At 40.8% G+C, this 22,197-nt stretch overlaps 1 protein-coding gene across 2 annotated transcripts; it reads left to right on the top strand.

The window, feature by feature from the left end:
* Window positions 1-877: 877 nt before the first annotated feature.
* On the top strand, window positions 878-19,137 carry txndc16 (thioredoxin domain containing 16). 2 transcript variants are annotated; one of them, XM_087836514.1, is made up of 20 exons: window positions 878-1,296; window positions 2,385-2,555; window positions 3,817-3,899; window positions 3,982-4,055; window positions 5,051-5,125; window positions 5,347-5,468; window positions 5,960-6,050; window positions 7,389-7,557; window positions 9,206-9,375; window positions 9,459-9,519; window positions 9,610-9,724; window positions 9,846-9,992; window positions 10,332-10,391; window positions 10,777-10,975; window positions 11,207-11,343; window positions 13,415-13,493; window positions 13,941-14,082; window positions 16,301-16,488; window positions 16,613-16,803; window positions 18,553-19,137. In XM_087836514.1, the coding sequence occupies exons 2-20, from the start codon at window positions 2,399-2,401 to the stop codon at window positions 18,741-18,743; spliced, it is 2,451 nt and encodes an 816-aa protein (XP_087692640.1). In that variant the 5' UTR covers window positions 878-1,296; window positions 2,385-2,398; the 3' UTR covers window positions 18,744-19,137. The 2 variants fall into 2 exon arrangements, with proteins under 2 accessions (XP_087692640.1, XP_087692639.1); XM_087836513.1 differs by having other exon boundaries at window positions 9,610-9,757.
* Window positions 19,138-22,197: the final 3,060 nt, after the last annotated feature.

Here is a 22,197-nt window from a genome sequence, read left to right as displayed (position 1 = left end):
GTCAGAGGCACCAAAACGTCTGTGGTTTCAATATAAACGCATATGCTAGCTTTACGTTAACTAAAAAAAGAGAGAGCAACCTGTAATTGTTTTTCTATTTTGTTTTCAAGAAGTCACAGCTCCTTTTCTTTTTTTTTATAAAGTGCATTCAGGCGACTGTGTTGTGATTTAGCTCTTTATAAATAAATTGAATTATCATTTATTTCCACTCCTGTCCTTGTCCCTGACCATTTCCAGAGGAATATTAATCAATATCATCAATTTGTACAGAGGTCATTAGAAGAGAGGTACAACACCCAAGGTTTAGGGGTGCATTTCAACCAGTGGTGTTGGGTATCTTATCAAAATTGATTGAATTATGAACGCCGAAAAGTACCGTTAGATTCTGATCCGCCATGCAATACAAACAGGAACGCATCTGATTGGCAGAAGCTTAATTTTCCATCATTACACTGAGCCCAAACACACTGCCAAGGCAATAAAAGTATACCTGGATAGAAAAACCTAATCAGTCATTGATTTTTTTTCGTCTCCAGAGTCTGAGCCTCGATATTATTGAAGCAGTGCTGGATAATGTTGACAGAAAGCAGAACAAAAGACAGCCAAGATCCCAAGAAAGAGCTTAAAATGTCATTCGAGAAGCATGGGGAACCATTCCTGAGAGACTGCTTAAAAAATTACAAGAAATAGAGGCTGTGATGAAGAATATAGCTGGTAATACATGATATTGACGTTCAAGCTCTTTATAACTGTACAGTCCTTGTTATTGGCTTATATACTATATTTTCATGTTTGCTTGCACGTATAAATAAATTTCAAAAATATATTATTGTGGATTTATTTTGAAACGCTTCCCGGAAGTGCCGTCGTAACGCGGAGCATTTGACAGCGTTTTGCTAAGATTGGAGAGTCACATCTTGAACTATTTTCTTAGATTTCATTGTGTATCAAGGCGAAAAATAACCTTGGAAACAGTTCTGGTTTGGGCCTACATTCCCCGCGGACATATAGCGACATGCATATTCTAAATTTAAAACTAATATCAGCTAATTGTTAGCTATTTAAAGCCCTTAGCACGAATATCCATCAATAGGCAGCTAACAAGCCTAGCTAAAGAATTAGCTTTTAAGAAAATCTTAAAGCGGTGTTTTTGGACTTTTTATATCTGTAAGATAGTTTTTTGCTCATAATTATCGTTGTAATGTTTCTCCTTCCATCAATGCTTTAGCTGTGGTTTTTACCTCTTGTAAAGAAACAAGTTGAGCCTGAAGGTTTTCCTGCAGTCTGCTTCTTCAGGTAACAGATAGCATGCTTATTTTTGTCACTTCTTGCGTGCTGCTGTTCATTTGACTGAGCCGAACAAGAAATAATAACCATATAGCAGATGGTATGGGTCACATAAAACAATAACGAGCCTTAAGCTCGGCATACACTGTGCGATTTTTTTCAGTCGCGCGATTCGGCTCCTGCTCAAACTGTACGATTGACTCGCAGAAGTTAGAAGTTCGTAGGTCACGATGCAGGGTCTCACACTATACGGCCCTATGCTCTGATGCGACCTGAGTGCTCACACTGTGCGTCCATAAAAATGAAGGTTATGACAGAAAATCTGTCGCTCGCTCTCCCTCTCTGTCTTTCACTCACACAGACACGCACACCACCACCATCAACTTTGCTAAATTGCTAATGAAAAACACTGATCAGGCAGCTGATTGAGCAGCAATGTCTATCCAACTATTTTCACGGTTGTTGTGGTCGTGATAATTTTGTGAGGCCACATCGAAAAGGCTCGGATGAGCTTTCCAAAGTTCTACAAGTGCCTCCATCGCTTGTGTCCAGATCACACGCTGCACTGCCGTGATGCGCCGTCTTTTTCGCTGACATTTATGTGTTTGCGCGTGCGCAGTGTGAGAAGCTTCGGTGACACCCTCACGACCAAGCGATTGATGATCGGGAGCTGGTCGTGAGGTGTTAATCGCTTTTCGTTATCCCACGTATACTACACGATGCACGACGCACGATGAAGGCCAAAATCGGGCCGATCACCAAATAGGTCGCACGACTCAAAAATCGGCTCAAAATGGGCCAAAAAGCGCACAGTGTGAGCCCAGCATAAGCCCATCTTAAATCGTCCCCGTTTCTTGTTTAGGACTCAAATATGACAGCTCCCCTGCGCAGTTTAGACATTTCAGAAGCTGAGAGTATTAACTCTACAAACTCTATAATTAAATATATATTAGAACAATGAAGCAGCTTATATATATATATATACACATACACACTCACACACACACACATATATATATATGTGTGTGTGTGTGTGTATAGATAGATAGATAGATAGATAAAACTGTGCTCCTTTAATAGTATTGTTTCTTCCAAAGAACACACCTCAGCCATGATGTGGATGTGTGTTGCTGTCTTCCTGCTGTGGATGAGGTCGGGACGGTGCACAGACAAGGCCAACACTTCAGACCTGATTGAATACACAGCTGTGGACTTTTATGAGAAATTGCATTCTGGGAAGATGATGTTCATCTATTTTGAGCATCAAGGTAGGCAGCTCACTGCTCGTGCTATCTCAGCTGTGCTGTTGTACATTTGTCATAGGTCCCACACTCCTCATTATCAGGCTTGTGATGTGAAACATGCAAGCGTGCTGAACAAGTGTATTTTGATGAGTTCAACATGCTAATGAAATTAGCAGCCATGCTGACGTGACGTCAGTTTACTGAAATAAGGAGCTGTGCAGCATTTGTGCAGGAGAGCCATCTCTTCTACATGAAGAGATGAAGAAGAGCTTTTCAGAGATTCTAGATGATGCTGGAGGGTTAGAAAGACCAAAATGACTATCAGAACATCAATGTGTTGTTTCTGGCTGTGCATAAATAGTGAGTGACATTCTGTCTGCTAGGGCCCTATTCCAGGAAGCAGGATTAGCTAACATCTCTGGGTTTGCTTTCACCATAAATAAGGGAAACTCTCGCTTTCTGTTCCAGAAAGACGATTAAATAAAATTCTGAGTCAGTTGCCAGGGTAACAGACTCTGTGAACTAGACCTGCTGGCAGGCTTAGTTCACAGAGACAGTTTCTCTCCGACTCCTCCCCTCCTGAACCAGGTGACTGACGCTTTGATTCAATTGCAAGGTAATAAAGTTGCTGTCAAAGCTCATGTTATGTTTTTACAGACACGGAAATACCAGTTTTACGGGAGTTTGCTGTTTTGTGTACTTAACATGAACACTTTCCCAGTTATTGAGTCATCAATATATAATGACAGAGACAGTGATCACTTTTATTCATAACCAGCTCACAATCAATTCTGTAGAACCCACAACTCTAACTCTGTGTGTGGGCAGTACTGCAAACATTTACTGTATGTTACACACTGATCAATGATCAATTATTAGTTGTGCTGTAATCGGTCACACGCTGGATCTTGCAAATGATGTGTACATTTGAGTGAAGCTGAAGCTGAAATGACTTTAAGACTCTAAACTGAATCAAATGTATTTAGAGTGATGTTTTCAAAGCAGCTACAGACAGTCTGATTGTAATCCAAACACATTTAATGTTGAAATGTGTTCACAGATTGAGATTCAGTCATTAAATGATGTCAAACAACATTTTTTTTAAGGTTTAGTTTTTTAAAAGTTCAGTTTAATAAAAAAAAAATTCAATCTTTAATACATGTGAATGTGTAGCATAAGATGAGTAAGAGAAAATTCATCATACATTAAAACGTGTGGATTCAGATTAATGGAAAGCAGTCCGTGTCTGAAAGGCGTTTCTCTTTGTCGCCTCCTCTGTTTCCAGTCTCTCCGACCATCTCTCTGTTCCTGGTGGAGTTGGAGAAGTCTGCTGAAGCTCTTCAGGATTATGGAGTACTAGTTGGTAAGGTAAGTGTAGCCCCCTGTGAGCGCTGCGCTTCATCAGTCATTGAAGTTGATGTTGAATCACTTTTTTGTCGTTGCTTTTTAGGTGAACTGTAACAAAGAGCTGGTTTACACGTACTGCGCAGAGGAACAGCTGCTGCACACTGCTTTTTTGTTCAGGTGGGTTGTAAAGTCTCAGTATGTGTTCATTCTTAAATGACCAGAACATGGAGGGGCAGCCAATCAGAAGAAAGATGTTTTAAAGGATGGGCAAAGTGAACTAAAATAGCTTGTTTCTGAGCGTGGGTGAAGTGGGACCTACAGCAGCCAGAACACGATAAGTGACAGTTATTTTAAAGTGTGAATCATGCTAAGCTACAGTAACAAAATGGAAGAATAACAATTCAAGTCTGTAAATAAGGATAATAAATCTGCTGATTGTCTCTTTCTCTGTGATTTCCAACTTAATTCACTGGCATTTGTTCACACTGGGAAGTGATGTTCACATTTAATGTAAAAATTGGTGTAATATAGCTCTGTGTTTGAATTTGATCTCTGACTCAGCAAGAAAGAAAAGACGTAGCTTCCCTTAAACCCGATTCCTGACTCCACGAGCAATCAGATCCCGACTGTGTTGGCCGTGTTAAACAGGCAAAGTTATTCCACCAAACTATATCTAACTGGTCTCTCCCCCACTTCAATTTCTGTTGCTCCTCAGTATGAAAATATCTGCTGCCACCTGTTGGCATCCACCCTACAAGCTCTGCATCAGAGTCCAGAGGAAGTTCTAACTACATGTGGGAAGGGTTACTGCTCATATTAATGAAAACTTTATTGTATTTCTAACAGTCAACACAAAAGGTTTTATCCCGGCTATCATCACTGAGATACACTATTAATGCTACTGTATCAACCTTTTTACCTACTCCCCTAATATATAGTAATGAAGTGGACAAAGTATTATGGAAACTGAAATGTAATGCAGTAAACGTCTTAACAGCTTCCCTTTAAAACTAGAATTTGTAACATTAAAAAAACATTCAGTGTCCATAAAGTTTCATCAATGACTTTCACCAGCAGTGAGAATAAAAACTGAACATTATAACCTTCATGAGGGTTTTTGTGTCTGCATGGTTGCAATCTCGTTGAATCTGCCCTTGTCTTTCTGTTGCTAGAGGCGGTAAGGAGTTCTTGAGTTTTGATTTGGACACTATCTTTGACGTCAACTCGATAGTCTCCGAAGTCTTGTTGTAAGTAAGCCTTATGCTCTGTGTTGTAGAGACCTTTGTGAAACTTTAACTTTTGAAGCCTTTAGGATCACATACATTCAGATGATCCACTGAGATTGAACCAGAACCAAAGTCACTCATTATTTTTTGTCTTTTGGTGAGCTTTGTTGGGGGAAAAAATGAAAGAAGGGAGCCAAACGTGTACTTCTGGCATTTAACTGAAGACGGCTTTTCTCTTCCAGCGCCATTCTACGTGATGAGATAAAGTATGTCCACACAGATGCTGACCTCCTCGCAATGGAAAAGGCAGCCAGAGGGAAGAAAGACATTGTGCTTGGTTATGTTTGCAGTCTGGGAACACAAGGTATGGGAAGAAGGACAGGAAGGATAGTAATTACTGTAAGGCTGGGCAGTTAATTCAAAAGGAATCAAAACTGACGATCATAATCTTGCCCGTGTCTGTTATTTTTGTTTCTTTGTTTTTCATTTCTGTCAATACTTATATAAACTATAAAACATACCGTTTGTGTTGTCACATGACTCAGAGCGTAATTCGAACACTGAGCCGACTGTAAAACTCCAGCAGACGGTGATTCTGCATTGCCCACAGGTGCGAGTGTTGTCCGTCTCTCTGTGTTAGCCCTGCGACAGGTCACCAGCCTGTGTATGTGTATGCATAATCATTCATCGATCAAAATTCAAAATCATGATGTTAATTTGAGGTCATATCACCAAGCCCTAAATTAAAGATGGTAAACTTTTTAGTAGCTACTCATAGGTTTGATAGTACTTTGTAAGACACACATTGTCCCATTGATTCATTAAATGTATCATCTTTGTTTGTTTTTTCTTAAGAGCACAGATCGATTATGGAGACGGCCTACGTGTATGGATCCAAATATCAGTTTATTCTCATAACAGGAGGACCCGTGTTGAAGCACCTAGGGTATGTTGTTTTTGGCCTTTCTTTGTGTACAGAGCAGGCGTCAATGACAACACTTGTACCTGGGAAGTATTCACAGCGCTTCACTTGTTCAGCATCTTGTCATGATACAGCCTTCTTCCAAGTTAGATTAAATTCAGTTTTCAACTAAAACATTCTACACACAATACCCCATAATGACAAAGTGACATTAGTTCGCTTGAATTTCTTGTAAATGTATGTATCGAATCGTCTTGCTTTTCCCGCATGCAACAGGACTGGAACGTAAGCGTTTTCGGCCGTTTCAATGTGGACGCAGAACTCTGTGAAACTGAAAACACTAGTGTGGACGCGGAGCGTTTTCAGACGAAAACACAGTTTTCAAATCTATCCGGACTAGTGTGGACGTAGCCTTAGTCAGGGACGTAACAAAGAACACAATAGTCGCTCTGACAGAGCTCCAGGAGAACCTTCCAGAAAGACAACCACTTATGCAGCACTCCAGTAATCAGGCCCGTGTGGTAAAGTGGCGAGATGTAAGCCACTGCTCAGTAAGAGACACATGACAGCCTACGTGTAGTTTGCAAAAAGGCACCTGAAACAAAATTCTCTGGTCTGATGAAACAAGGACTAAACTTTGATTTGGCCTGAATGCTGTGGGCCGTGTCTGAAGGAAACCAGGCACCACTCATCACCAGGCCAATACCATCCTTACGGTGAAGCATGGTGGTGGCAGTATCATGCTGTGGGAATGGTTTTTTGGAGCAAGAACTGGGGGACCAGCTATGTACAGAGACATCCTTAATGATAACCTGCTGAGTTATCATCCAACAGGACAACAACCTAAACACACAGCCAAGATAACAAAGAAGTGGCTTCGGGACCTCTCTGTGAATACCTTCGAGGGGGCGGCCAGAGCTCAGACTTAACCCGATTAACCCGATGGCTGTGCACCAATGCTCCCCATCCTGCCTGAGAGGAGAAACTCCCCCCAAAAAGTGTTTCTTGTTGCATCATACTCAAAAATACTTGAGGCTGTAATTTTGCCAAAGGTGCTTCAGCAAAGTATTGAGCAAAGGCTGTGAAAAATTGTGTACATTTAGTTTTGCTTTTAATTTTCAATGCATTTGCAAAAATATAAATCAAATGTTTTTCACTTTGTCATTATCGGGTATTGTGAGTAGAATTTTTCAGGTGATAAAAGTCTGACATCCTGCTGGAAATGCATAGACAAACACACAAGTGTGGATACAAAGAAAAGGATTCATGTAATTTCTCATGTTCTAAACTAAAGACCCGACAGTATGAATGTGTTTGATGTTAGTCTGTGTTTTCAGGAAGTTGTCTCTGTGTGTCTTTCAGTGTAAACGAATCGTCTCCTTCGTCTCGAGTGTGGTTCCTTCACTGCAGAGTTCACAGTGGGTTCATGACCCCAATGACCTCTGAGCGCTGCCCTTTGACCCGCATGAGGAAACCCCTATCCACCTTAAGCCTCCACTCCTTCCTGCAGCTCATGGAGGCTCCACTAGTTGTAAGCTGGTACAGGATTACTTTGTAAATTCATGCAAAATTCATCAGGTTATTTGGCGTATAAAATGTCATCGAGCTGTTGGCGTTGTGCAAACAGAGTGAAGTTCATGGTTCAGTTTTCTTTGCGTTAGCTGACTTGACAAAACCCCAGTCAGAGATAAGGGTTGTTATCAGTGTTCTTTCTGCTTTAGGCTCAGTGTCTGTGCTCATTTGGTGATACAGATCTATGCAAATAAGACCAGACAGCAGTGCTGCAGTTGGTTGTTAATCTTCTCAATTTCTGATCTTCACAAACACGCCAAAAAAACCCAGAATACTGTCTTGAGTTGTATAAGTGTTTTATTTCTCAGTGCCCTCTCATTCCTGCTGTTTGTTACTAATGTGACAGCTGCACATCAGCGCTCTGACACCTCAGATACATTTAAATATTTAGTCAGCGTGTTCACTCTCCCACAAGCTCATAGAGGAAAAATTGAGAACTCTTTATTTTGTTGCCAGGTCAAAGTGAAATTTATTTTAATAAATGAAGATTAATGGCAAGAAGTGGCCAACAGATGTAACTGATCACTTTTCTAATCTGATCTCTGTTAGGTGCAATTCCAGCTGCTGTAACTCTTTGGCTGGGCTTCAATCAGTGGGATTAGTAAGGTACGGCTTAACAACTTTCATGTATAAAGTGTATTTCTTCAGCACTGAATCTTTATAGCTCTAAAGCAGGGATGTCCCCACCGTAGTACATTTTCCAGTTGACCGGATTGGACACTTTGGCAGGTCATTTCTAGCCCCCGGGCCTCACAGTAGGCATCCCTGCTCTAAAATATATTGTGAAAGATTCTGTGAGAAGCTGGACTTCAGCATAAGTTACCACAGTGATTTAGCAAGGGTAAAATAGACCAACCTTCATGACACTGACAATTAAACCTTATTTTAGCTTCTTAACCTGTTAAACTCAGCGGTCCAAAACAAAAGAGCAGGATCAAAAAGAAATTCAGGAGTTCAGTCATTAAGAAGCAACAAGAGTGTATGAAATAATGCAAGAGACAAAACTACTGATGTGTCTCTAAGTGGAGATGTTGCTGATGGGGCTAGCGAACATAAGAAAGAGGAGAACACAGCCTCCTGTTCTTTTTGTTTATAGTAGTCACATATCGTGACGTTTCTTTCAGTTACCTGTAGGCTAACGTTTCTGAGGTGTGAATAAAAGTTGGACTTACTCGATGCTTCCTGTAAAAGCAGCTTTAATAACAATATAAGACTCACTACGCAAGCTTCTTCACAGTTCACAAGTCAAGTCAATTTAGTTTTATTTAGTTTTATAGTGTCAAGTCATAACAAATGCTTTATATTGTAAGCTAAAGATCCTCCAGTAATACTGAGAAAACCCCAACGATCAGATCACCACCTATGAGCAAGCACTTGGCGTCAGCGGGGAGAAAAAACACCCTTTTAACAGGAACACAGCATATTAGATCATGTGGTTATTGTGCTGTCATTGCAGCTGTGTTTTGTAAGTAGACCTTTAGAAAAAAGCAACGTACAACTTACCAAATATACCAAAAAAAAAGTAACCATGAGCATGTTGTGCACAAAAGAGCCACCCTACCACCATGAGTAGAATCTCTTAACACTTTGTGTCTCCTCCTTACCAGACCGAGGTGTACGACGACCCCTCCTCAGTCCAGCCCCCCCAGTTCCCCTACCAGCAGACTCCCCAGGTCTTCCTCTTCTCTCATCCCGCAACTGAGCACCTGGACCTCGATACGGCCACCACGCTGGCCTGGAGGCTGCGAGGCCTCGCCCTGCTGCTGCTTGTACACAGGTGTGCAACAGCTTCAGCTACGTGTACGAGCATGGATATGAAGACATTAAGATCATTTCTTTTATGGGTTTGTGTGTTTCCAGGCAGAGCCCTGCAGTGAAAACCCCTGATGAGTACAATGCTGCTTACAGGCTGCCTGAGAAGGTGTGACACTAACATGGCACAAGATAATACACAGAATGAGAGTACTTGTTATTCTTACCCACGTTTTTGTTTGTGTGTGTGCACCTCCAGAGTTTAGAAGTAAAGTATTTGACCTTAAACAGCCTCGATGAGGTGTTGGTGCTGTTCGCAGATCAAGAAAAAGATGAAGAGGAGGAGGAGGTGGATGATGAAGAAGACAACGAAGGTGTGGATGACAATGAGGAAGATTCACATTTTGGTAAAGGGACTCAAGAGTGAAAGAAGCGTGAAGAAAAGGAAGAATGAGAACAAGAGTTCAACTTTTTTGTGTTTGCATCTGTCTCCAGGCAAGCTGGACGATGAAATCGCAGCGGCAGTTTTTGAAAACAGAGGCACCTTATCGGACATGGATTCAGTTACCCAACTGACGTCAGACAACTTTCACACTGCAGTAGCACAGAGTGGCCTCACAGTGGTGCTCTTCTACCTCAAATGTAAGACAGAGTCACTGCTTTAGAGGCGTCTTGGCACTTTAGGCAGTTAATACAACAAATTCAGTATTTACCAGGAAAGAGAAACTACATGTATAGAATCATCAGACAAATCTGATTTAAAACTCTAAAAAATGTTGCTCATTTACTTCTAACAGTCTTTATGAAGCCTTTTCCCTCCCCTGGAAGTTATACTTCTACCACCATATTTACTGTTTTGGAATTCATCTCTTTCATATAATGTCTCTTATATGAACCAGGCATACTTTATGTAAAAAAAAAACCGTTTTCCTCTTGAACATGAAATGCAAGTGAATTGCAGTTTCTGTTTTCTCCCACCAGGGGATGCTGTTTCAATGGCTTTTCTCAGCTCTTTCATTGAAGTTGCAGAGAGACTTGCAGGTAAACAAGCAGGGTTTTTTTTTGGGGGGGGGGGGGGGGGGGGGGGGCTATGTTTCCACTGTTTATTTTAGCAGACGTCAAAACAGAGATCTGTATTTGAACAGAAGAGTGTTTGGATGGCAGTAACACGTCAGTTATGACTCCTATTATTGTGCTTTACAGTTTGTCTAAATTCACAGAAGATGAAACCCCCTTGTGAACCAACATACAGTCGTCTAAATCCATGTACTGAATGAATTACCCTTCTGCCTTAACCACAAAGGGTTGTTATCTAGGCAGATGTAATATTCAGACCTCATTTGCACTTATTTCAAAACTTGATTAATAGCAACAATGAATAGAAAATTCACTCATCAACACATGATTTGCTCTCACTGACCTTAAGACTCAGAGGTCAACGAAGTTCAGATGAGTGTGGTCGACTGCAGCGAATGGACCGACCTCTGCGCCGCTCAGCCAGGCAGTGCTGTCCCCTTCCAGCCAATCACTGCCTTTCCCAGTGTCTTGTTTCTTCACCCCCAGCATCCGGCCCACCACTTCAGAGGAATGCTGGGTAGTGAGTCACTACATCGCTTCATCATGATGTGAGAAAACATGAATATAACTTTGAAGTCATATATAAGCCTTTAACCTCAATCGGGTCCAAATCAAGGATTGATTAAGTTATTGAAATAGCAGTTAGTGTACTTGTACAATCCTTTCCCTTTAACCTGAAATAGAAATAGAGGTGTTTTTAGTTTTGTAGCGCTGTCTTTTTAATGTCAGTCTACTTACATGTACACGTGTGTTTGTGTGGACTTGATTTTTTTAACCAGAAGCCGTGTAGCTTCTCCTGTTCGTCTGTCCACTCTAGAGGAAGCGCAATCATTCCTTCTGGAAGTGCCTCATCCTGAGCTAGCAGGGTACCAGCTTGACAGAGTTGTGGGATTGTTTGAGGCCCAGACACAAACAGGTAAGATGTTGTTATTGTGCATTGTTGTTGCAAGGGAAGCCAAAGTGCAAATGCTAAACTTCTATTAGTTATGGTTATACTGCTTAGGAAGATCTCCCAGTAGCTGCAATCAAAACAAGAACTTTTAAGGGAGTGGAGGAGAAATACTTGGAGGTGTTTTGTAGCTGTGAATTAACACTGTTGTCTGTACTCATTCACATTCATAGCTATCTCAATGTTAGCATTGTGTTTACAGTAACAGAGTAGGTGTAATCAGCTAATACTCACTCTGGCTAATATATAAAAGATACATTTAGCTACTGTGACCTCTGTTGGTTTGTGAACTCCTGTTTTAAAGCAATGAGATGAGTGTTTTTACTATTGCTATCTTGGTGTTTGGAAAGTGGGGGTGATAAATAAGGGGCAGATCACTACACATGATCACTATATGAATGGGAGTGGTAAACAACCAAATGGGAAAGTAGTTGTCTCAATCAATCAATCAATCAATCAAAGCTTTATTCGCCACATGCAGGTTGCCCTGCAGTGAAATGGGACACCCCCCCCCTGACCTTACACACACAACACAGACATTACATGGGGATACAAGTCGGAGATTGGTAGCGTTACAGAAAAACACAGAAATGTACACAACAATGGGAAAGTACAAGAGGAAAAAAAGAGACCTCTACTCATGCTGTGCTTCCATGGTAGGACAGCACGAGAACAGGAAACAAAAAAACTCCTCTGCACAAAAAGCACATAAATGTCCACAGCACAACTTTGTGAAAGACATGACAAGCCACAGGATTGGGTGGGGGGTGAGGAGTAATCTGAAGCGAACACAGCAGCCGCCCTGCACAGCGCTACCATTCCAGCGCGGCACACAGACCCGCCGTGTTCCCCCGTAGGAAACAAGCATCGAAGGCGTTTGTCTGTCTGCTTTGTCACAATAAATTCAATTTCAGTTTTATTTATATAGCACCAAATCACAACAACAGTCATCTCAAGGTGCTTTATATTGTAAGGTAGATCCTACAATAATAGATACAGAGAAAAACCCAACTTTGGCCACAGTGGGAAGGAAAAACTCCCTTTCAACAGGAAGAAACCTCCAACAGAACCAGGCTCAGGGAGGGGCGGCCATCTGCTATGACTGGTTGGGGCAAGAGAAGGAAGACAGGATAAAGACATGCTGTGGAAGAGAGACAGAGATTAATAACAGATATGATTCAATACAGAGAGGTCTGTTAACACATAGTGAGTGAGAAAGGTGACTGGAAAGGAAAAACTCAATGCATCATGGGAATCCCCCGGCAGCCTACATCTATTGCAGCATAACTAAGGGAGGATTCAGGGTCACCTGGTCCAGCCCTAACTATATGCTTTAGCAAAAAGGAAAGTTTTAAGCCTAATCTTAAAAGTAGAGATAGTGTCTGTCTCCCGAATCCAAACTGGAAGCTGGTTCCACAGAAGAGGGGCCTGAAAACTGAAGGCTCTGCCTCCCATTCTACTTTTAAATACTCTAGGAACAACAAGTAGGCCTGCAGAGCGAGAGCGAAGTGCTCTAATAGGATCATATGGTACTACAAGGTCATTAAGATAAGATGGGGCCTGATTATTTAAGACCTTGTATGTGAGGAGCAGGATTTTGAATTCAATTCTGGATTTAACAGGAAGCCAATGAAGGGAAGCTCTCTTTTTCATAGGAGCTACAGTATTGAGAGTCGTACGTAATGAGGAGGTAAAATTATTAACAAGATAATCTTCCAGAAGGAAGTCACCCAGGATTTTCACATTGATATCACTGAGGCTGCTTGCTTGGTGCATCCACTGCGACAGTTGAGCGATCGGTCAAAATAAATTGCAGTGTGAGTGTTCATGGTAATGTGGAACTATATCACCTGATCTAACAATGCAGCTCGTTGTTGTGCTTTCATTCAGTTCTGGACAACACAGACGAATGAGTTCAGAGTCTGCTCATTGTTGATTTTAGTCTTTTTCTCTTTGTTATTTTAAATAGACGGTGTGTTTCCAGTATCCCGTATTACTTACTCTTTCTTTCCAAATTTTTCTTTATTGCCATGTTTAGCAGCGTTTACCGAAGCAGCAAAGTCCCTGAGAGGAGAAGCACTGACTGGACTGCTGACAGATGAACTGGCAGAGAAATGGTACGAGCTCTACCATTTCAAGGTTTAGGCAAATTGGCAAACTGCTTCTTCGAGTTTAAAGTCCTAAATTACTGGACGTTTTGAAAAACACACTGTAGCTGAAGTTTGAAAAGCACAAAATATAGTTCTATGAGTTGTCTGTTTTTCTTAACTTTGAAATGTAGGATTTCCAATTGCTTTTAAAGGCTTTAGGAGATGGACGGTTAAGCAGTTTGTTTTTGAGGGGTGGAAATCCTACACGTACCTACTATAATCCAACCTGGTTTTGGAAAGACACTTTAATCAATGTTGTAGTTACATTTTGTAAAGGTTTAGACATACCTGTCATTAAAAACTTAGCTGTGTTTCCAATGTTTAATATTTGAACTTTAACCATTTAAAATATTGTTTATTAGTTTTACTTATATTGTGTGTGTGTGTGTGCGTGCGTGCATGGTGACTATGCAGGGCTGCAGACCACACTGTAGACCTTCCCGCAGTGTTAGTGTTTCCATCTTGGAGGACACACACTCATCCTTTCACACTGCCTGTCTCCTCGTCTGCTGAAGAGCTGCTCACACACATTAACACTGCGCTGCTCCACCCAATGGTAAACCATAGTGTGTGTGTGTACACTTGTCTTTATCATTTTTTGCAAAACTAGTCACAAATTCAAGTTGGATGACTTGTTTCAATGCAATCATCCAGTCAGGAATAGTGAGTGAATAACTAAGTCCAGCTTGATTTTAATCACTATAATCCATCCGTCTTCTTCCTCTTATCTGGGGCCGGGTCGTGGGGGCAGCAACTTAAGCAGAGAAGCCCAGACCTCCCTCTCCACGGCCACCTCTTCCATCTTGGCCTGGGAACACCAAGGCGTTCCCAGGCCTTCCGAGAGATATAATCTCTCCAGTGTGTCCTGGGTCTGCCCCGGGGCCTCGTCCCAATGGGAGATGCCCAAAACACCTCACCCAGGAAGCGCTCATGTTGCTCATGGAGGAGCAGCGGCTCTACTCTGGGGCCCTTCTGGATGGCTGAACTTCTCACCTATCTCTAAAGGAGAAGCCAGCCACCCTTCGGAGGAAGCTCATTTCCACTGCTTCTATCCACGATCTCGTTCTTTCGATCACTACCCACAGCTCGTGGCCATAGGTGAGGGTAGGGACGTCGATCGACCAGTAAACTGAGAGCTTTGCTTTTACACTCAGCTCTCTCTTCACCACGACGGACCAGTACAGTGTCCGCATCACTGCAGCCGCACTAATCCGTCTGTCGATCTCCCGCTCCCTTCTCCCGTCACTCGTGAACAAGTACCCGAGATGCTTAAACTCCTCCACTTGAATGGTAAATGGTAAATGGACTGATTCTTATATAGCGCTTTTCTACTCTCTCGGAGTACTCAAAGCGCTCTATACAACACGCCACATTCACCCAATCACACCCATTCTCACAAGCACTTTATCTACACTTAGTGCTATCTAACTACATTCACACACATTCATACTCCGATGGATGCATCGGAGAGCAACTTGGGGTTAGTATCTTGCCCAAGGATACTTGACATGCAGACTGGAGGAGCCAAGGATCGAACCACCAACCTTCCGATCAGTAGGTGACCTGCTCTACCTCCTGAGCTACAGCCACCCCAAAGGCACCCCAGAGGCAGGAACTCGTCCCTGACCCAGAGTGAGCACTCCATCCTTTTCTTGGCTTCAGATTTTGAGGTGCTGATTCTTATTCCCACCGCTTCACACTTGGCTGCGAACCGTTCCAGTGCGAGCTGGAGGGTGTCGCCTGATAAAGCCTTTGAGGACCTCCGTAATCCCACTTGAAAATACACTGCTATAAATTCTTGGATGTTTATAAAAGCCACTATGGCGTGTTCATAGTATCATAGTCTCAGGTATTGGGCTTCACATGTGGTTTAGTTACGGCTTTCCAAATACAGAGGTCATGCCAGGTCAGAGTAATGCTTCGGTAATCCTTGATGGATGATAAGATGGGTTAAGGGTCTGATTCCTGCTGTGGAAATGCTTCCATGGAGCTTGGGCTCAAAAGTCCAGTCAATGACACATTCTCCCCTCTGGCTGTGCTGATGACCTCACACCAATCAATCACAGAATATGACTCGATAAATCGAGTTAAATGGAGACATTAACACTTGCTTCTGTGTTATTTATGATGGTGAGAGGGTGACCTGGACTGAAATGTGTCATATATAATTCAAGGAGAATTGCACCATCAGAAAAATCCCCGCTAGTGTTAAAAACTGCTGACGGGACTGATGAGGCGCTTTGTTTTATATCTACTTTGCAGATTGTACAGGTCAGCATTAAATCAGATTTGTGCATTGTCAGCAGATTACTCGCAGTACCGTCCACTCTCATGGATACGTTTATTTTGCAGTCGCAGCCTTGCACTCGTGCTCTGCTTAGTAAATCTTTATTACTTAATATTGGCTCAGCCATCTCACTATTTAATTGACAGACCCTCTTAAAATTCCAGCTGCAGTCTTCTTCACAGGAAGTAAACAGCTGCTTCTAACATGCTTGGTGCTGACCTTTGTAAGCAGGTTTTCTTCAGGATGTTGCAGGTGCAGCAAAAATCAGTGATGCGTAAACTTTGGATAATTAGCCGAAACTCAAGATTTGTGGTGATTGTGTTAAAGTCAAACCTTCTCTTTTTCATTTGGGATGTTGTTTATTTCACTGGCCTGTGTTTTATCTGGTTTGTAGTGTGATGACTGTGAGTTTGTGAAAATGCAGATATTTGAAGTCATTGTGTTATTTGGCACTTCTTCGTCCTCTTTTCATGATTTCTATCCCCAGCCTGAGCTGACTGTAGAAAATCTGCCATCCTTCCTCTTGCTGGGCAAAGCCCTACTCCTTCTGTTTGTGGGAGAGGAGGAGGACAAGATTGGGCGGAGGCAGAACCGGGCGCTGGTGAAGGAGATGAGAACAGTAGTAGAGTCGGGAGGGGAAACGATGGAGCGATATTTGGCCTGCTGGATCCATCTGTACGTTTCTGTTTCTGCTTATTTGCTGCTCCATTTTTCCATCATGTAAACAATCCAGAATCCCCACTTTTTTTGTTAATGCTGTCCATGTTATCTTGACAATTATTATATATTTTTGTTTCAGTGGACGCACTCCAGCTGGTATGTCCGTCCTGGGGTCATACGTAGGCTCTATGCCCCCTCTTCCTGCACTAGTCCTCACACACTTGCCCTCCGGAGACCAAATATACCAGTACCCACCCAACACCCCCATAGTGGCCTCCTCAGTCCTTCACTGGCTGCAAAGGGTCGAGGATGGTACTGAGTCACCAACAGGTAAGGAGGAGAGAACAGAAAGCTTAAAGCTGAGTTTACAGTCCCATAAATTCCAAGACAGCTATGCTATACAGCTATAATTCTGCCTTATTACAGACAGTTAATGAACCGGTCACTCTTAAAAGCAGAATTGAGATTAGAAATGTGCAAGATTACCTTAAAGATTGAAATCTTTAAGGTAATGTTTAGGTCACCTCAGTCTGGATGGAATTTCCAGTCAATAACAAAATCAATAATAAACAATTCAACTATGCCTCAGATTTACCTTTAGCAGTTTGTAGATTCTAGTCAAAAATCTCGCACAAAGTCATCAAATGAGACTGGATGCAATGACAAAAGCAGACATTGTGTGTGATTGTTGACTGACCTTTACAATTAAGAGGCTGTCCTTCTGTCTATTTACATTTGCCTTTCTACATACAACAGTTAATCTGAGAAATCACTTGTACTAGTCATATTTCTAAATGGAAATAATACCTGTGGTCAGCACATTCCCACCATAAAGACTGACTACACATTCAGCAGTCTTCTCTATCAGTGAGAGAACTGTTAATATAACTGTTGAATGTAGTTCAGATATGAAACCCGAACTATCTGGAGTCCTCTTTTAGCTCTGGAGTGTATAGAGGCAAGAGCCGAGATAAGATGCTGGTCTCCATCACTGAAATGCACCACGTTTAATTGATTCTCTGTACACAAACTGCAGACTAACAACCTTTTTACTAATGCAGCAGGACTTAAGGTTCTATTTTTGACTGGCTGTAATCTTGTTTTAACCAAAACTCTTCTGCTGGATTGCAATGTATTCATTTTTACTAATCATCGATTTGGAAATGCTGTTAAACCTGTATTATGTTTGCAGACTCGCATTTAGTTTACAGGTAGAGATGGTTGTCATATATGAGTGAGTCCTAAAATTATTATTTGAAGTCATTTTATAAAAGTGAAAAAAGTTGTGACGATTATAAATTGAACTTCAGGAACAAAAATGGTCTATAAATAAATAAAATGTTATTTAATTTATTTATAGAAATAAAGTTATATTTATTTATAAATAAATAAATAGAAGCAAAACTAAACACACTGAACATGGAACGCAAGACTATCATAATAAACCAGGAAACACTAAGACACAGACTAACTCATAGCATGACACGGGAACTGAGAGGAAAGGACACACAAGGAAACAAGATGGATTAGGGAGATAACGGAGGAGATAACGAGGGGGACGCAGGAACAGATAATGGAGACGAGACACAGAGAGCGAGAGGAGAGACATGACGGTCTGGGGAAACATGGGGAGGGATGAAATGAAACATAAGGAGGAGAACATGGGAAGAGAAAAGGAAAGAAGACACAAGGACACACACATAAACAGAGACACACAGAGAGGGACACAGAGGACAAAGACACAAGGGAAACCTAATAACCAAGGAGCTAAAACAGGACAACCTGGGCTATATAGAATAAACTCAAGAAGACTGGAGAAGATAAGCCCGACTGATATATCAGCCAATATTAGCTATTTGCTGATATATTGTTATTGGCATTTAAAATGACTGATGAGTAAAGAAGACACAAAAGAAATTGATGTTACAGCACTCTGACACCAGGTATCAACATTCCTGTGAAAATTCCTGTGTTTTACTTTCTAATCTTAAGACAAATATGCTTTTAATAATATGATTTATCTTACATTTTAATTCTGTATGAAACTTCACATTATAATTAAATATTTTTGTTCTGTAGGTTTGCTGGATGAGGATAGCTGGCCACCTGCTTTTGAGTTCTATGACTTCTTGAAAATTATGGACATGCAGGAACCTGACTCTGCCCAGCAGCAAACTCCTAAGGAGGAGGAGGAAGAGGTTAATGTGAAAGAACATGTAGTGGTAAAGGACATGACAGGTGACAGTCGTCACGCTCACTCTGAGCTCTGAACATCAGATGGAAAGAACACTGCTGATCTTGAAGTTTTCTTTTCTATTAATAATATACAGCTTAAATGTTGGGTTACTGAGTATTTAATGAAAGATTATAATAATGTAATAATAGTAATAATAATATTTTTGCCATTGTGTTTTAATGTGACATGCTGGCCATTAAACCTTTCAGTTGTTCCTGGATGTTATTTTTTATTTTTATTTTTTTTATTGAGACTGTTTTATTGTCTGATTTGTTACTGCTGTGATTTTGTGACTCTTAACTTTGTAGATGCATCTGATTGGCTGTTTTTGTTTGGTTTTATTTTTAAAGCTGCTCATATGCCAGTTAACTGAAATAATTATGTGTCAGTCAGTAAACTGTCCCTTAATTTCGTTGTAACTCATAAACCTTTGGAAAACAAAAAGTGTGTTTAACTGTTTTTATGAACGCATCCATAAAAATGTGTTCATTCCATTCATTAACTCAAAAACCAGTCTTATGTTATCATCGTGTCATATCGTCTACGCGGTGAAACAAATATCTGTACTTTCGACGACATACGTTTTCAAAACAGACTCGTTACATTAGGTTCAGCAGTTTCATTTGTAGTGTTTATACTGAGGAGTTAAAGTGGGCTGGAAGGAGTGCAGGTGTCAGAATCTAGCTCGAGCAGCAGCAGAAGAGGAGGAAGCATGAAGACAGTGATGTTTATTTAGTTGCAGCTAATTTCAAATTCAGCGTTTCTATCAGCTCAACAAACACCAGCAAACACACAAACTCTGTGTGCAGTTTGTCACACTGTTTCTACTATGCCTGATATGCCTGATAAACGGCAGATTTAAAGCTTGCATATTGGTTAGGCATTTAATGGTTTCTGATTAGTTTATTTTATCTAAAACTTCAGTGCATGGTCCTAGTGATCAGCTGACACAGATCCCTGGAATAGGCTGGTTAGGCATTTAATTGTTTTGGCTTAGTTTATTTTATGTAAACTTCAGTGTTCGGTCCCTGCTATTGGCTGATACAGATCCCAGAGCACTCCAATCAAGTAATCAGAGAAGCTGATTACAGCTTAACAACCAGTGCTGGGCAAGTTACCTTGAAAAAGTAGTTAATTATAGTTACTAGTTACTTCTTCAAAAAAGTAACTAAGTTAGTAACTGAGTTACAATATTCTAAAAGTAATTAATTACTTGAAAAATAACTATTGCGTTACTTCAAAAAAAAAAGTTTAACCCTCTGGTTATGTTATGTACAGTTATGTTTTCATTTTGACACACTGTGATCTAAAGTCAGACAAAAAACATAAAATCCGATTTGAAAAAGTTATATTTTTTGCTGTTACAACCACAAACATATTTAATGAATCATATTTCATAACTTTAAATGCAAATATAAATGGTCAATTTTAAAATCATATGCACAAGTTTTGCAAAAGTTTTTTGCAGCCATTTACCTTTCACCCCTTTTTCAATAAGATGCCACACAAATTATTTGTGCCACTCTAAAAATTTCTGTCCGGTATAAAGGAGAACATCACAGCCTGATACCTGCAGGTCTGACAGCAGCAGGTGTATCACTCCTGTTTCTACCTGGAGACAACAGTCACCGTATTGTTCTGACACACAACACAAAACTATCCACAACACTACACACTACATAAGACAACACACTAACTACAAACACGCTAAACGTCACTAATCTCTCAAAACTCTCTCTCTCTCTCTTTTTCTGCTGTCTTTCTTTCTTTCTCTCTCTCTCGCTGTCACTCCTAAAACTTCCCCCTCTTCCTAAACATCCAAATGTCATGTTGCCATATCATTTTTGATTGGTCGACATGGTGTCAGGTTAGGGCTGTGTGCAGGCAGGAGTGGTGGTAAGGAGGACCCAAAGTGCAGATGCTCGGAGGCAAAAGTGTATCTTAAAACTCAGCTTTTATTGCTGGCAAAACGTAACAAAAATCCAAATAAAGTTACATAAGCAGGCAGACAGAACACACAGCATAAATGAGGGTAGACCACGACACGGACACAGAGAAACACAGGGCTTAAATACACAGGGGAGCAATCAGGGAATGGGTAACAGGAGGGAAACACAGCTGGAGCAAATCAGGCCTAACGAGACAAAGGAAGCAAAACCAGACGCATATACATGAGACACGGACTTTCAAAGTAAAACAGGAAACATAACACAGACTGAACTAAAGACACAGACTCACATGCAGGCACTGCAACAGAGGGAACAGAGACGTGGGACCAGGACAGACAGACACTGACTGGACACGGGGATATAGCAACTAAGGATACACAGAGGCGCGAACTTGACAAGGGGATACAGCTGACAAGGGAGACAGAGCAACTAGAGAAGACAGAGACATAAACCATAAGACAGAACTCAAAGAAACCAAAGACTAGAAATGATAAATAATATAATAAACTCAAAAACCCTGGGTCAACGACCCAGGCATCCTAACACATGGTGCATTCTTCCACCAACACCAACGGGCTGTTTTTTGTTTTGTTTGTTTTTTAAATTTTTTTGCTCATAAGCAGAGAGTGCTTGCTAGCGCTGTCATTTAGTGATGGGATTTCCGGCTCTTTTTTAGAGAACCGGCTCTTTCGGTTCGACTCACTAAAAAGAGCCGGCTCTTTTGGTTCGACTCACTAAAAAGAGCTGGCTCTTTCGGCTTCGAACCGGCTCTTCAGGTTGTTTTGTTGCTTTAATTTATTTATTATTAACAATAATATAAAATTATGCACAAAAGGAATTACTAACGTAGAAAAAGCATATATAAATATATGCGGTGGCCCCTAGAGACATAATTATATTATTATACACAGACACTCATATATATTCAAATAATTTAAAAACAATGTTCATTTACCTGTTACTACCACACACTAAATCCGGTCGTTGGTACTTGCTGGCTTGTGTAACCACTAGGTAACAAAAGCTCAACACTGCACCTAGCATCCTGGAGCACTTCTGTTGTCTTTTGTACGTGTTTTGAGTTTTTACGTATTTTTACGTGTTTTGGAGTTTGTACGTGTTTTTATGTGTTTTGGAGTTTGTACGTGTTTTTACATGTTTTGGAGTTTGTACGTGCTTCAGGGCTTGTACGTGCTTCAGAGTTCGTACGTGATTTGAAGTTTGTACGTGCTTTGTCTGTAGGGGCCACCGTAAATATACTTTTATTTATTCACTCCACATAAAATGTAGTAAATAAATCATATAATACAAAAATCAACTATTCACATTTCAACTTTTAACTATTTAAATTTTCAGCTTTTTCCTTTTACAAATTTAAAGTGAAACAACACAAAACACTGCAAACCACAACACAATTAAATATAAGTTAAAATATGAAAACAAAAAGAAGATGCATATTCTCTGTCATATGGACCTGCATGAATAAACTTTCTGAATCCTTTATCATCTGCAACTGAAAATAGTTGTGGATGATTACTA

This window comes from Neolamprologus brichardi, chromosome 23, assembly GCF_056152115.1.
Source record: "Neolamprologus brichardi isolate AB-2024 chromosome 23, ASM5615211v1, whole genome shotgun sequence".
Taxonomy (NCBI): domain Eukaryota; kingdom Metazoa; phylum Chordata; class Actinopteri; order Cichliformes; family Cichlidae; genus Neolamprologus; species Neolamprologus brichardi.
Note: the sequence above shows the minus strand (reverse complement) of the source record. Positions and strands in the feature narration are given on the sequence as shown.